Source organism: Heterocephalus glaber, unplaced genomic scaffold (assembly GCF_053883595.1).
Source record: "Heterocephalus glaber isolate CG9 unplaced genomic scaffold, H.glaber_assembly_v1.0 deba00001606, whole genome shotgun sequence".
NCBI classification, from domain to species: Eukaryota; Metazoa; Chordata; class Mammalia; order Rodentia; family Bathyergidae; genus Heterocephalus; species Heterocephalus glaber.
The window spans coordinates 38,337,862-38,354,375 of NW_028258377.1; the positions used below are offsets into that span (position 1 = coordinate 38,337,862).

At 43.6% G+C, this 16,514-nt stretch overlaps 1 protein-coding gene across 2 annotated transcripts in view; it reads right to left on the reverse strand.

Moving 5' to 3' along the window:
- Hspa4 (heat shock protein family A (Hsp70) member 4) overlaps positions 1-16,287 on the reverse strand; it is a 46,851-nt gene extending 30,564 nt beyond the window's left edge. The window contains exons 1-3 of one of the 2 annotated variants that reach the window (XM_004836584.4): positions 15,116-16,287; positions 4,968-5,025; positions 2,170-2,310 (exon numbers count right to left, since the gene is read on the reverse strand). In XM_004836584.4, the coding sequence (XP_004836641.1) occupies positions 2,170-2,310; positions 4,968-5,025; positions 15,116-15,222 (306 nt within the window). In that variant the 5' untranslated portion in view covers positions 15,223-16,287. The remainder of the gene's footprint in view (positions 1-2,169; positions 2,311-4,967; positions 5,026-15,115) is intronic. The other variant, XM_087194971.1, reaches the window with a different exon arrangement.
- Positions 16,288-16,514: the final 227 nt, after the last annotated feature.

Below are 16,514 nucleotides of genomic sequence, written 5' to 3' on the forward strand. Positions count from 1 at the left end.
AAAGTCTGCAATCTCGGTAAGAGTTGCAAACTTTAAATGTTGAATGGCGGCCCATGATAATCCCTTCCTTCTTGGCCACCCTACCCAGTCACTAAGCAAAGAGAAAAAGGCTCTCTTTTGGCTGCTGTCCCAACTCGGCTTATTCTCTTCACTCGCCAGCTCAATCCTAACTGATCATAGGTTAGAATCTAAGTTTCTTTTATTTTTTATTTTTGAGACAGGGTCTCAACTACGTAGTTCAGACTGGGGAGCAATCCTACTGCCTCAGCCTCTGCAGTGCTAGGATTACAGGCATGCACCACCATACCCTGCCAAGAATCTAACACTTTCTAACTTTACTACATGATAAACATGGGGAAGTAGGCCTTGTTGCTAAGCCCCTTCTAAACTGTCCTCTTTGTGCCCTGCTTCGTGTCTAACTTTGGCCAATTTTTCTCCCATACTTGGACCTAGTGGGTCCCTACATCATCTTAGTAGTATCTCTCCTCTGACTTCTTGTGACACTTATGACGAAATCCTTTGCCCTCTTAAGACTCCAGCTTTATCCCTCTCTGTGCCATTCTGTTCTGAGATCACTGCCACAGATACCCTAACTAAATAAACACAGTGACCGTTCTTATCAGAATCTTCCCCCTCTTAAATCTGACTGAATTTCCAGCTACACTGGCACAACTACCTTGTCCTCCCAGGTCTCACCATTTCTTGGCTTCTGAGCCAATTCTTAGGGTTCATATTTCTCCACCTGGGATGTCAACACCAAACCTCTCTAAACTCATTTGCCTGGAAAGCTCCTCCATGCTCCTGGATTCATCTCGCTACCTCTGAGTGCGAGAGGCAGAGGTGCCTGCCCCTCATCTCTTCTGCTATCTGTTTATTACTGGCACACAGAGACTTCTCTGGATGCCCCAGAGATAAAGACCTGACCTCTCTTCCCCAGAAAAGAGATCTTTTTTTCAAACCTAAGTCCTGCTACAAAGTATATTAGCCCCCCATCTGCCTAATGACTTGTAAGTGTTTTGCCTATTCTTCTGCAAGTCATTCCTCAAAATAACATTAAAAAGACCACTGCCTCAGCGAATCACACAAATGTAAAGTGGCATCACTCTCTAGGCCTGTAACACTTAATATTAGCATCAACACCCAATGACTTCCACCGAGATCCAGATCTCTCAGAAACCGTCAAATGCTCTTTACCAGCAAAAGCTCTCCTCAAATGTGCCGGGGTACAGCTCAGGATGGAGTGTTTGCCTAACACCCCCAGGACTTAGGCTCACAGAATTAAGATGTGTTTGAACACAGATCAACTCTCCAGAAAGAACCCAATCATTACTACAAACACGGACCTTGAAAAAGCTAGTGCTTATTCTACGTATTTTTAAATAGCAGCAAACTTTACAGATTCTTGCAGGAATTTTTTTATAGAGTTGATGATTAATGGAAACATTCTTAAATGATAAAGCTTCTCTCAGTTTTGGCTGTTAGTGAATAAAATCTGTATTTTCAAGATTTAAAATTAAAGAAAAACAGGGACTTGGGTTCAATCCCCAATACCATAAAAACAAAAATAGTTTTCCTAAGTATTAACGTTACAACTTCCATCAGAAAGGTACTGACACTTCGGTAGCAGTATTCACATCGCCACTTCCTACTGTATCAATGGTATCAGTGATTTTTGGTTTTCCATCAGTTGTAACCTGTATCCCTGGGGCCCCGGGGTCGATCCCGGTGTCCAGGACAGGGACGAGCACTGCCCCGCCCGTCACACTCCAGGTAGCGGCAGAGGAACGAGCTGGCCCCAGTCTTTCTTGGGCAGCAGATCATGGAAAGGGAAGGGCTCCTCGGGTGCGGCGGTGGCCATGGACACGGGGTGGAGGACGGACCAGGAAGAGGCAAACCACAAATTACAAGAAAAGGAAAAAATGGAAAAAAAGTCTTCGTAAATAGGGAAAGGTGGAAGGGGTGAAGGGAGGGCAGAGGAAGGCGGAAAAAATAAGAACCAAGACACACCATGTACAGGTACAAGCACCCAATGATAAATGTAACTGTACTGTACACCTAAAACATACCGATGAAAGAATTTAAGGGAAAAAAAAAAAGGTACCGATACTGTACTAACAAGCTGATAAAATGCTGCTTTTCACTCATAAGGGATTATCTTGAGAATCTTACCTTTATGCCTGTTAATCCAGTAGGCAACTGCACAATATCATAGGCAAGGCTAGATTTTTCTGCCTCCACAAATGGGTCAGAGAATGCTCGTCCATGAAATCTTTTAAATGCCTGGACTGTGTTCTTTGCATTGGAAATCACCTAAGAGAAGGAAGAATAGAGTGGAAAGACTACTGTTACAGTGGCCTCAGGTTAAGTGAGCATCGTTTTAGCTTCAGAAAATTTCTCCTTGGTTTGTTCATTCGGACACAGCCTTTTGCAGGGTCCTCACTTGCATGTGGCCTGAGGGACAAGGGACCGGCTAGGCCTCTCGATGGCAGGCAAGACCAGAGCCCAGCTCCTCCTCCACGAGGCCAGGTAATTACACTAACAAAGATTATTTTCTGTTCTTAAATTGCTAATGAATATTTACATAAAATAACTATTAACTTTTTTAAATGCCCATAATTTATGGTTCAAATTCTCCAGGAACAAATTCAGCAATACAGTATCAGTTTAGAAGTTCTAGTTAAAGAAATTCTAAAAGAAAAATGATCACATGAGTAGACAAATATGAAAGCAAAGCAAAGGATTATTGGGATAGCAGTGTTCATAAGTGCAGAACACTGGAAACAGCTGGATGTCTCTGTAATAGGAAAATGGTGAAATAAGTAATGATACGCTCATATAATAAAAAAAGCATAATGGGGGGAGGGGGCTTGGGGGGAGAAATGTGGTAACATAAAATAAAATTTATTTTTTTAAAAAATATCGAAAGGGGCCGGGGATTTAGCTCAGTGGTTCCACCACCTGCCTCGCAAGCACAAGGTCCCAAGTTCGATCCTCAGTACCAAAAAGAAAAAAAAAAATACCATAACACAAGGAAGACTTTTTAGATGAAAAGACAAGTATTTACACAGTATAACCTTACTTTCTTACACAGGAGAAACTGGACTTAGCCAGGCACAATGGAATAAGCCCGTAATCCCATCTACTCAGGGAGGACAATCACGAATTCAAGGCCCACCAGGCATGGTGGAGCACACCTGCAATCCCAGCACTCAGCAGGCTGAGGCAGAAGGATCATCATGCCGGCCTGGGCTACAGGAGTTCAAGCTCAACTTGAATTACAGAGCAAGACTCTATCTCAAAAAAAAAAAATTCAAGGACCCCCTACACAACTTAGCAAGACCCTGTCTCAAAACAAAAAGGGCTGATGATGTAGCTCAGTGGTAGAGCCCTTGCCTAGCATGTGTAAGGCCCTGGGTTCAATTCCGAGCTACACACACACACACACACACACACACACACACACACACACACACACACACACAAAGATACCAAGGGCCTAGGTTGTAGCCCATAGTTCAGGGTACAGTGCACACTTAGCATACATCTCTGGGTTCAATCCCCAGCACAGAAAGGAAAAAAAAAATATGAACACTGATTTCTGCATAATGGTTAAAACGTGACTTCCAAATTTCTTATACTTTTACATCTACATTTTCTAATTCCTCTAAAGTAAACTATAACTTATGGGACAAAGGCAGGCGTGGTGGCACATGTCTATAATTCCAGCACTCAGGAGGCTGAGGCAGGAGGACAGCTGAGAGTTCAAGACCAGCCTGGACTACATGAAAAAAAGAAAAAAAAAAAAACTTACAGGAGAAAAATACCGGCAGACATTTAAAATATTCCAGAAGGATTATGTGATTAAGGCTCTCTGGCTCCTCCTCCCAATACAGAGGTAAGAAGCCCTCGGAGGAGAGGCTACAGGCTCATCAGCATCAGCTGTGTCTAAAGGCAGAGGAGGCCTCCCAAACAGGCCCCACTTGAGCAGGCTGCCAAGGAGAAACTCTGTACACAATGAGCACATCAACCCAGCATTGGGCATCCAGCGTAGCACAGTACCTGCTCTCAATAACAAAAGCAAGTTTAAAAACAGGACGGGAATTTTAGAAGGAAACACATTTGAAAATAGCCTAAAATTTGTCATCTACTGCCTCCTGAGATAACTTGAACTTTCTGCAAATAAAACTATAAAACAATTTAATTAAAAACCAACTGACCAAGCACAATTTTCTTAGGCTCATAAATTGTAGTCCCTGAAGAAAAGTTTGGGGGGGAGGGGGGTCACTATGTAGTTCAACCCAGCCTTGAACTATGTAGCCCAGGCTGGCCTTGAACTCAAGGAGATCCTCCTGCCTCTGCCTCCCAAGTGCTGGGATTAAAGGCATGCACCATCACGGCCAACAAAGCATTACTCATTCTGAATGTTGCTCCAGATTGAACAATAAAAAGATCAACAGGCAAGTACTTAATTTTACAGATAAACTTCCAGGATAATGGAATTCTTGGGGGGTTGCTGCTCTGGCTACTTAGAAACCAGCAGATACATCAGGCTCCTGGTTTACAAAGAAAACTAGAGATACATCCTTTAATATGTCTCTGGAGGTATTATCTTCTTTCCTTCAGAAATTTCATTAACAAGATCAACAGGGCTGGGGATTTACCTCAGTGGTTCTGCCGCCTGACTCGCAAGTGCAAGGACCTGAGTTTGATCCCCCGGTACCAAAAATATAAATAAATTAAATAAAATAAAATATCAAGATCAAACAAGCCTTGCTTAAATAAGATCTGGGCAAAAATACATGGTAACAGTTTGCAATAAGCATATTGTACTGATATTGCTACTATTGAGCTGTTCGTTTCTCACTCAAATATGTAAGAGGAATCAGGTCTGCCACTGTCAGCTGTACACCTAGGGTCTGTCAGGGACAACCAAGAGAAATAAGTGATTTAAAAAAAAAAAATTCTACCTGGCTTTTAGCTGCTGCTCCAATTGAACGATTCTTAGGACCAAAAGAAATGCAAGCCCTAGAAGATAAAAACAAACATTTAAGAATCAAACGTTATTGCAGTATAACATTCAAAACCACAGCAAGATTTCTGAATCTCCGCTAAAAAGTCATATGCTTTAACAGTACATAATACATAATATGTCCACGATTTGAACCTTTCTGTTGAATACAACTGTCCATGGAATGGATTGCCTCTGAGAGCTGTTACTGAAAGCTGGAGTACAAGTCTGATGGACTAACCACCTGTCCAGAATACTAGAGAGGCAGACAAGCCAATCTTTACCTCCTAATTCTTCAATTTCAAACTCTCACATCAATATATCAACTAAATACTGTTCTTGTTTTGAAGATAGTTCACAACTTCACCAAGAATATAATCTACAAATGCTAAAAAGGCTTGCCCTACTGCGTAGTAAGTAAATGACAGTTTCTCCAGAGCTAACTTCCAAGGACTCAGAATTACTGAAAAAAAACTTTATTCTCACTTAACTTTCTTCTAAATCACCAATTCATACACTGGTTTGATCTATTTACTGATTCTTTTAGAAGCAAAACTAAAATCCACTTGAAGTTGTAAAAAAAAAAAAAGGTGTACAACCTTTAAAAGCCAGCTGTATTGAAGTTGACACTTTGCTATTCTAGCTTCTGTTTTTCATTCTCCCTCCAAAACCATGCCCTGTACACTATTTACTCGAGTCACTTCCTTTTCCAGTAAGCTGCCTTCCCTCACCTAAAATACGATCAAACTCCCACTTTTTTTTTTTTTTTTTTTTGGTTTTTGAAACAGGATCTCGCTATGTAGCTCAAACTAGCCTTGAACTCACAATGTAGCCCAGGCTGGCCTCCAACTCCTGGCGATCCTAGCTCAGCCTCCCAAGTACTGTGATTATAGGCTTACGCACACCCAGCTTCAATTCATCTACTTCACCAAAAAAATTCTAAACCACAAAACTCTTTTGATTCAACTTCCTTGTTAAGTCAACAAGCTTTTCTCTCCTCCATACTTTAGTAATGACCATATTCACTGCTTCCGTGTACTGTCTGTTTAATCCTCAGAAGTGCACTATCTTATTCCCATTTTACAGGGGAAAACCAAGTTGAAAAACAGCTTTAACAATTAAGGTCATGTAACCTGAAAACAACAGAGAAAGAACTGTAGATAATGTCTCCACACACTCCAGCTTTGACCCTCTCTATCCTCCCAGAACCCCTACTTCTTCCAACCTCAGAAACTGAAAAAGGGGCTGGATGGAGCTGGTGCCGTGCTGCATGCCTAGGCACTCAAAATCCAAGGCACTCAAAATGCTGGGGCAGGAGGACGCCAAGCTCAAGGCCAGCATGGGAACCTCAGCAAGTGCTCAGCACCCATGTGTGTCTTCCTGGTATTGTTTTGGACGGGGCAGATATAGAACACTTCCATCACCACGGAATACTCTACTGGATAAAGCATCCTCTGGAATAATGTTCCCCAACGACACTGCTCTAGACCGAACCCATGGTGCGTGTACTCTGCCGGCACTCAAGCCAGGTTGCCCAGCATCGCCTCGGCACAGAGCTAGGGACAGCGGCACACACCCCTGGCTGGCACCTTGCGTGAGGTAAGTGGGTTTTGGGTTGCAGTTTGGGTTCTCATCTCTAAAAGGTTCACCTTCACAATTCTAGACAATATCCTCCAAGTCAATGAGTATTTTTACTTTTAAAGTCTACACCTGCCTTCTTCACACTTTCCATGATCTTGAAAACGCAAATAAATCCCTCGGTTCAAATTATTCAACCTCCTTTTTTCTGGCCTAAGCATAGACATTGCAAATAGTTCCCAACTTCTTAAAAGCAATCAAATGTCACTAATGGAGCCTCAGTCTTTGCCACGTAATACAGGAATTAAACCTCCAACAAGTCCTAAATCCTCCAGTGGGAAAATATAACCTTCCTTACCGTACTATACAATCATCAATTATAGTATATTTTATCATAAATATATCACTACCAATTTTTACATTGTTTTGTTTTCTTACGTTCTAAAAAAAAATCCTGTAGTAATAAACCAACTACTGTACTAAAAAAAGAAATCCAAAGCTCTTCTACCTTGGCATCAACTTGGTAGATCAATAAAGAGCTGGAATGAGAGTGTGAGCCACCTTTCTAGCTGTGCAGCTCCTGGTGTTTCATCTGAGACTCCATTTGCTCATCTCTAAAATGGGGGAGATCAGCCCCTATCTTACAGGACTGCCGTAGATTAAATGCAACAAGACACTTTTATAGGGTTTATATCAGAGACTGGCATATCATAAATAATATTAGCTATTACAGCTCCAAGAAAGCCAAAGAGTGGGTTTCACACAAAAACAGACCAACTAGAACTAGATTGCTCTGAAAATTGTTTCACCTTTTCAACCTGTCCACTGAAATCTAGCCAGCCATTTTTACAATTATCTATTCATTGGGACTTTAAAAAAAAAATCCTAATTTCATTAAAAAACGAAAATGAGGGCTGGGGATTTAGCTCAGTGGCACCGGATCTGCCTCACAGCGCAAGGTCCTGAGTTCAATCCCCAATACAAAAAAAAAAAAGAAAAGCAAATGAGGGCAACCCATTCAGGACCCCTCCTGTCTCTCAGGAGCTATTCCTATTCCCCATTCCTATTCCCGGATCAGTACCAGTACGATCAATTCCCTGAGTTTTTAATATGTAAAACAACACCAAGTTAAGTGTTTTGAAACTAAAAGCTTACACAAAGACACCCAGTAGTTAAATAAGTAGAAAGCCTAAAAAGATTAACTTGAGTATTAGGGCCAGAACTCAAACTTAGTTCAATGTTTCCATGTTAAGGGAGTGGAGCCCCGGGGCACAAACCAAAAGAAGAAAACAGAGATGATATCAAGGCAAAAAAAAAAAAAAGAGAGATGATCTTAAATTCCACAACCCTCACCACTGTACATGGCCAACTATTAGCATGCAGGTAAATAGTCCTCTGCGATCCAAGTAAATCCAGTCCTTAAATGTCCTTCAAAAAACAGGGCCGGGGATTTAGCTCAGTGGTTCCACCACCTGCCTCACAAGCGGATAAACCCAAGTTTGATCCCTGGTACCAAAAAAAAAAAAAAAAAAAAGCCCTTCAAAAAACAAAGTGAAATGCCACAATACCCTGCTTAGTTTGCTTCTCCTCAGCAAGTCCTGAGGATTTTGACATGAACAAGCATGACAAAAATAGGTAAAGAAAACCTATACTCTACTATCCCTCAGCAAGAATTCTCAAAACTTGCACCCAGCCTGCATCCGAACACTGTCACAAAAAGCCTCTTTCATCCCAGCAGGCTAAGCTCCCTTGTCTGATGTATTTCATTACTGTCTCCTTAACCCAGGCAGTGTGCTAAGGTCTTACACCTGATACTTCCTAACATTCTGAGAAAAGAACTATTATTAACTCACTTTACAGACAAAGAAGCAATCCAAGGTAATGTACCCAGAGACATAATTAGTGAAGTCCAGGATTCAAACTCCAGGCTATCAGACTTCAAACCCATACATACAAGTGCTTTTACTGCCTGCCAGCCCCTGCTGAATCCTTCTCTACTCCTTACTTTCACTCAGACTATCCCAATCTTCGCCATCGTAACTTTTTTTTTGGTACCGGGCATCGAACTCAGGACCTTGCACTTGCTAGGCAGGCGCAGCACCACTAAGCTACATCTACCCCCATTCCCCTTTTTTGGTCTTTTGAGACAGGATCTTGCTATGTACTGCAGGCTGGCCTTGAGCTCAGTGCTGGGTTACAGGTGTGTGCCACCACACTCAGCTCCACCGTGTATTTTGACCCCAACTGCTCAAATCCCATTCTGCCTTTCCTGTCACTCCAGCCCCCACTGACATAGCTTTCCTCTGAACAAGTATTTTAAATCTGTGCTGTAAACTCGTACTTATGCTATTCACTGTTGCTTTATGTCATTCATATTTCCTGCTAGATCAGTTATACCTCCAAAGAGCAGGAATCTCATACTTCCTGTCTACTTCACACAATGCCAAGTGAATGCTGTACAAACCCAAAGAGTAATCATACTGTTGCTGTCTGACATTACTTTTCCTTCATTTCAAATTACGCTGACTTGCCAGCCATGGTGCCCCATGCCTGTAATTCCAGCACCTGAGAGGCTGAGGCAGGAAGATTGGTACAAGTTCGAGGCCAGCCTGGGGTACCTAGTGAGTTTAAGGCCAGTTTGAACTACACAGCAAGACCCTGTGTCAAAAAAAAAAAAAAATTACATTAACTTCAATTATTAACTTGAATTCCTGACATACAGGAAGTTAATTCAAATTTAAGTTCTAGATCCCTCTATTCTAAACTTTGAGTCCTAGAAACAGCACATTTGTTCAGTCCTGTAACTTGTTCCCTCCTGGATAAGAGATACTACTGACCAAATATTCGTGCACATTCTGATATTACTACGAAAAACTACAGTGCCCCCCCCCCAAAAAAAACCCCACAGTCCCACAGATCCTTAAAAGGTAGTTTTAAATGTGTGCAGAGCCACTCTCAGGCTATCAGGAGAGCCATTAATCTCACAATAATCTCTCAGATAAGAGCTGGGGCAAAATTGACATGGAAATGGATACTACCTCACTCAGTATTGTCTGTTTACTAAAGCTCTGCTACAAAGTAACAAAATTTAATACCAAACCCACCAAGCTACTCATACTTTTGAGGTCTACACTTCCTAAAATGCACCAAATCCTTAATCAATAAGCTTTGCGTATTAAAAGGCGCACAGCTTACAAGCTGAAAGGCAAACTTCCAGGTTTTACTTTAGTATCCTAACATCTAACCCAGTAATAAAGAGCATTAATAAAAAATACAAGAACTAACTGCAATACCAGAAAACTTTGGCATTGTGCATTATATGCCAGGCATTATTCTAAGCACTTCAAGAAAAAGACCAGAGTTATATACAGTTTCAATTCATAACCCTCATAACTTTAGTGACATAGAGAAATCACGTATGTTCCTAACACAAATTAATCCCTTAAATTTCTGAAACATATTCCAGCAATATGTCCTGAAACTATAAGCACATTCTTTGCCCTATCAATTTCACTTCTGGAAATTCAACATATGAAAAGACATCAATATGTAAACACAAATAGACACGATTACTTGCTGAAGAACTATCTGTATGTAATAGCAAAAAAATTAGAGACAATTATAAGAAAACATGGCATAGTCATAGTATTCTGGAAGATAAATTTGTATTTATTGACCTTTTTTGTGTTTGGTTTCTTGAGACAGGGTCTCCCTATGTAGTAATTCAGGCTGGCCTCCAACTCAAGGCAATCCTCCTACCTCTGCCTCCCAAGTGTGTATTTTTTTTTGTACTGTGAATGGAACTCAAGGCCTCTCACTTGCCAGGCAGGCGATGTGCTGCTGAGCTACAACCCCGACCCCAAGTTTGTATTTATTGACTTTGAAAAGAAACGTCTGAACTGTAAGAGAAAAAACAATTACAAAATATTGTATGATCCTGTGTTTCAACACACACATACCATATGTATGTATTTGCAGAAGTAAAAGGTTATGATGATAAATAACAAATAATCAGGAATGGCAACTTAGTTTCACTTTAGTACTTCAGTGCTTTTATTGTTACACCAAACTAGTATTTTAAGTAAGAAAAAACAATTACTTTAGGAAACCCAAGATGGAACCTAATGACTAAATTCCTGCAGATTACTGTCAATGATTTTGTATCCAAAGTATTTTAGTTTTTAAATGATTCTAAGAAACCTTCATAATCAGCCTCGTGGTGGCTCACGCCTCTAATCTCAGCACTTGGGGGGCTGAAGCAGGAGGATTATCACCAAGTTTGGGGCCAGCCTGAGCTACATACTGGTTAAAGGCCAGCCTGGACTACATAGCAAGACCCTGACTCACCCCCCCCCCCCAAAAAAAGGAGCCAAGTTATCAGGCTGCTTTCCTTGAGATACACAATGTATAAAAACATTAGTTTCAAAGAGTAATTTTCTTGCACAAATAAGGGACCAGATGTCACTTTCCATTAACCAGAAAGTATACATACTTTTCATCTTTTGCTCTCAAGATCAACTGTTAAATCATGGCACCTCTTCAAGGTCCTATTATTTCATGTCCGTGAAAATGATGTGAACAATTCATCCACAGAGCTTCATAAGTAACTAATTTTAGCCTATTAAATGTTAGTTCCTTCTGGAAAGTATGGCCCAATCAGCTCCTGAAATTTTTTGTAATCCAACATTCTTATTCTAAAAGGTTTTAAGGTTGAACCCTTACTATTGTAATAATCCAACTAAATAAAAAAAACAAACCAGGCTTTTCCCGGGCCTGGAGCATACACATGTAATCTCCGCACTCAGGAAGCTGAGGGAGGAGGATCAAAATGAGTTCAAGGCCGCCTGAACCGCATAAAATGACCCCGTTTCAAAAAAAAAATCAAAAGGGGGGAGGGGTTTCATCTTATTCCAAAGCTCAAGCTCAAAACAATGTAACTCGATGCAAACATTCATAATCAAAAACCCAAAAATGTTTTGCAGTCACTCATTTCTCTCCCACACTATCACACTGATGGAAACCAACAACTTCCACACACAGTAAGTACTGTAAGAGCCTCCTGGGCTCTCAAATAAATCCATTCTCCTCACAAAAGCCAACCACATTTTTTAAATGTAAATTGAATGGGGCTGGGGATTTAGCTCAGTGGTGCCACCACCTGCCTCATAAGCGCAAGGTCCTGAGTTTGATCCTGGACACCAAAAAAAAGTAAATCGAATCATTTCACTCTGTGCCCATATAAAAACACTTAACAGGGCTTGGTGTGTGCATGGCCCGGCTGATTCCTCCAAATTACCTCAGGCCATTTCCTCACCAGGACTCAGGGTGAGCCTCCATCCTCACAGTCAGTCAAGGGTGCCAAACTCTTCTTGTCTCAGGTCTAAACACTTGCTGCCCCTTCCACCTATAACAGCTCTTCTTCAAACCCACCGTGACCTTCAAACTAGACTACTCATCCTCCACTTCTTCCAATTCCACCCCGAATCCAACTTGAACTAAATCTCCCTGGCACGCTCACTGTATTCTGTGCTTTTCCACCTTGTCCTTTACCAGTTAGTAATTATATACTCATACTTAGCATGCGGCTTCTTTCACTAACTATTCCATCACCATGGGACCTCATCTGCTCGCCATCTTGCCTCCAGCACTTAGCGCGATGGCTGCCACATTGGTTGCATCCAACATCTGCTAACATGAAGGGAACTTGAATTCAGTGGTCAGGCAAAGATCTGTTGTGGGTAAGATTTCACTGGACCCTCAAAACAGAATCCAGAGCACAAGACTCTAAACCAGTACTTAGGAGGCTGAGGTCAAAAGAATCATGAGGCTAGCCTGAGCTACACAGCTGGGCAGCCCACTTAGTAAGAACCCATCTCAAAAAAACAAGAAATCCAAGTTACACTCACAATTTAAAAGGAGATACATCCACCAAAACCAACCCTCAAGGCCCTCTCTGCACCTCACTTCCACCCTAAACAAGCCTACATCACACAGCATCTGCACCTGAGATCCAAAACCACCTTCCCATCATCTGTACAAAAATCAAGCTTTCTGCTATTATTGGGGGGGGGCTTCTAAGTAGCCCAAGACTCCAATACAGAAATCTAAGTTAATAGAAATCAGTTATGGGGCCAGGGATTTACCTCAGTGGTTTCGCCGCCTGCTGCGCAAGCTCAAGGACCCGAGTTCGATCCCCAGTTCCAAAAAAAAAAAAAAGAAATCGGCTATCAAAATGTAAAATGAAACCCCTTCAAAACAACTGTGAAACTGGGAGGAGGGGTGATCAAAGTATGTTATGTACAAGTACAAATGTGCCAAAATGAGCCAGGGGTACTGCTGCATTCCTGTAACCCTAACACTTTGGAGGATGAGGCAGGAGGATCAACCAGTTTGAGGCCAGCTTGGGCTCCATGGAGATCACAAGCTTGAAGCTGGGCAGGGCAACTCAGCAAGACCCTGTCTCAAAATTAAAAAATTTTTTAGGGCCAGGGATTTAGCTCAGTGGTTCCGCTGCCTGCCTTGCAAGCACAAGGTCCCGAGTTCAATTCCTGGTACCAAAAAAAAAAAATCCTTTTTTAATTAAAAAGGGCTGGGGCCAGGTGTGGTGGCACAAGCAAGTAATCCTAGCACTTGGGAGGCTGAGGCAGGTGGATCACGAGTTCGAGGCCAGACTGGACTACACAGTGAGTTCAAGGGCAGCCTGAACTAAGAGACCCTCCCTCAAAAACCCACAAAAATAAAAAATAAAAAGGGCCAGGGAGATTAACTCAATGTAAATGCCTGGGTTCAATTCCCCATACTAGGAAAACTACTTGAATGCATAGCATTCCCACATATGAACACAGATAACAGAATTATATAGGAACAAGGGCATAATTTAAGGCATTTAATGGTATTCTCTTTGTGTGTCCCCTTTGGAGCTCAAGTTTGTTCAATTTTAGGCAGGCAAGGACGCAGAAGCTACATGCCCAACTCAATTGTCTAGCCCTTTTAGTTCCTCAGGAAGGCGATCATTACAGAGAAAGAAAACTAGGACCCAAAGAAGGCAATATCTAATAGGAAATTAATAATAAAATGCTCAAGAACAAACTTTAACACTTTCTTTTAATATCAATGCACATTTCCTTGACAATACAAGTTAGAATACCCGCTATTAAAAGTTATAACAAAATGGAGACTGGAGCTTGAGTGTCGGGTTTTCTTTAAGAGTGATGAAAATTTCTTACTGTGATGGTTGCGCTGTTTTGTGACTACATAAATGGTAAACTGCACATTACATTTCAATAAAGCTGTTAAAAAACTAAACAAACTTGGGGAAACAACATCAAACTATGATATGAGATTATGGGACGAATCTTCAGGTGAAGTATATCAGTTAGATATAAAGAGGGATTGAAATGTGGCAAGTAGAATGTACTGAACTTTCTGAGTAGTGAAGTATACAGAGCAATATAGTTTGGCTAGAAGGCTACAAAAAGTGTGAGAAAATTTCAGAGTGAAGGGCTGTGGGGGAAGGGGAGCCTCAGCGGTAGAGGAAGCCCTGGATTCTATCCCAAATCCAGTATTGGAGGAAAAATAATTCAAGGTGAAAATGATGATGAGCGTCAGAACTGAGAACCTTAACCACCACACTGAAAACGTCGAATTTTAATAAAAAGTCTTTTACAAGATATTGCCTAAGTGAAAGATGAGGATTAAAATCACCTACATGTATTCAAAAGAGAAACTCTTACTCTAACCAAATAAAGACCTGGGTGAGTCATCTTTTTTGGAGCTTTGTCTACACTGGTCCCATAACTCAGTATAGGTTCTAGAAATCAAACTGAGCCTTTGAGTCATTCATGAACAATTGTACCCAACACCCGACTGGAATGCATTATCTTGAAATCGCAACGCTATGAAGTAGATGCCTACAGACTGGGCAGAGAATGAGCATGTACAGCTCAAAATCCTGAAATGATGTGGTAAGCAAAAGTGAAAGCAACGATAACAAGACAGCACTGGTTTTATTAAAGCCCCTTCTGATGGCTATCCGTGCCACCCCCATCTCAGGATGCCCGGCCCACCCGAAGCCTCCAGTCCTCCTGCCTCTCTTCCGGGGGCCGCCCCGCCCCCACTCACGTGGGACTCTGACTGCTCCACAGTCTCGCGGCCGGCAATCGCCAAAACCCGTTTCAGTCAAACAGCTTTTTTTATTCATCACTGTATGCAAAGCCCTGAGCCCTCTGTTGGGCTCAAGAGACGACCCCATGCCAGGAACAAAAAGCATTTCGGTCCATTCCATATTTCAGACCAGCCTTCCCTCCCCTAATACCACCACCTCGAGCACGCGGGAAGCCTCGAGACGGGGAAGACCCAAGCTCACTGCGGGTCACAGTCACGGAAGACCCGGCAAGCACGGGGGGGGGGGCATCCCACTGGGCCCCCGGCTAGGAGCGCAGGAGATCGCCGCGGCCGCATTCCCTGAGCCAACTGGTGCAAGCACTACCTCCCCACCCGGTGCACGCGGCCGGCCCGCCTCACACTTACGGCGTACAGCGGTCGCTATACTCGTTAGCGATCGTCTCGATGCCGCCGGCACGGGCCACTGCGACGTAGCAGCTCTGGAAGCCCAAGTCTATGCCCACCACCGACATGGCGCCGGCTACTGGTCGGGCTCGGGCCCGGGTCCGGTCACGGAGACAGGACACGGACCCTGGCGGCGCTGGCGCGCGGGAAGCAGGCCGCGTAGACTGGGGGACGAGAGTCCACGCGAGCGCCTAGGTCTTTGGAAAGAGACCCGCAGGCTAGGGCGCCACTCAGGAGGGCTCCGGCTCAGCGGCCGCAAGAGAGGCGCCGGTAGCGTGGGCGGAGAAGATCTCGAAGGATCTCGTTGCGACGGGAGAGCCGCAGCGCGAGAACCGCGCAAGAACGGAATGTTCTCGCGAGATCCCGGCCCTTAAATGCTTCCTCCTGAGGCCCCGCCCCGGCTACGTAAACGCAAACGCTCACTTCCGGCCCGGGAACTGAGAAGGGACTGGGCCACCGAAAGACGCCTGGAGGCGAAGCTGGCCTTTGGAGCCTATGCGCAGGTCAGCCGCACGGCGCTCATGACGGAAGTGACTGTGAAGCGCTTCCTCGCTCCCCGTTCCAGACAGAGTGGAGAGCCTGCTTCAGGCCAGGGGCGGAAGCGATGTGGTCGGCGTACTTCCGCTGTTTTTCTTTTCTCTCAAAGAAACTTCCGTTGCGGGCCTTGTCGGCGCTCCGCCTTCTGTTAATCCCCCGGAATGAGACCGCGAGCTCCTCTCCCATCGGGGGTTGTCCACCAGAATGGGAGGGCCCGCCGCTGAGACTCGGCCCTGAGTATGTCCTTAAGTCGAGCTGAGTCAGAGTGATGCAGCGGCCTTACCAGCGCAGAAGGGAGGAATCCACTCCGTCACTCCTCGTTTTCTATCGGTCCTACCGTACCGTTCTCCGAATCACCCGTGTCCTTAGGGCAGACGAGCGGGCTGGAGGACTAACCCTCTCTAACCCGAACTCATCCCAAGCACCAGAGCTGGACGCGGGAGGCCCAGGAGTGACATGCTACCCGCTCTGGAAGGGCCAGTCATACTATTCGGTGGCAGGTTTATGGAAGCTACTGATCTGCCGCTTCAGGGTCGCTCATTTTCACGGGCTCCTGGGAGTGCAGGGGCGGCCGAGAGTTAGGGAGTGCTCCAGGTGGAGAGGGGGAGTCAGCTCGGAATCGGGAACACAAGGCTGTGTAAGCATTTCTGATAAATTACCTAAAGAGACTTCCGGAGAAGGAATCTGAATTCCCAAGTCTCCAGTAACACGGTTCAATTTCTTGTTTTAAATATTTAATGATTTATAAGGGCCCTCAAAAATATATGTGCTTCATATTTACACAGTCTGATAGCGGGGCGTGATGGTGCACACTGTGGTGTAA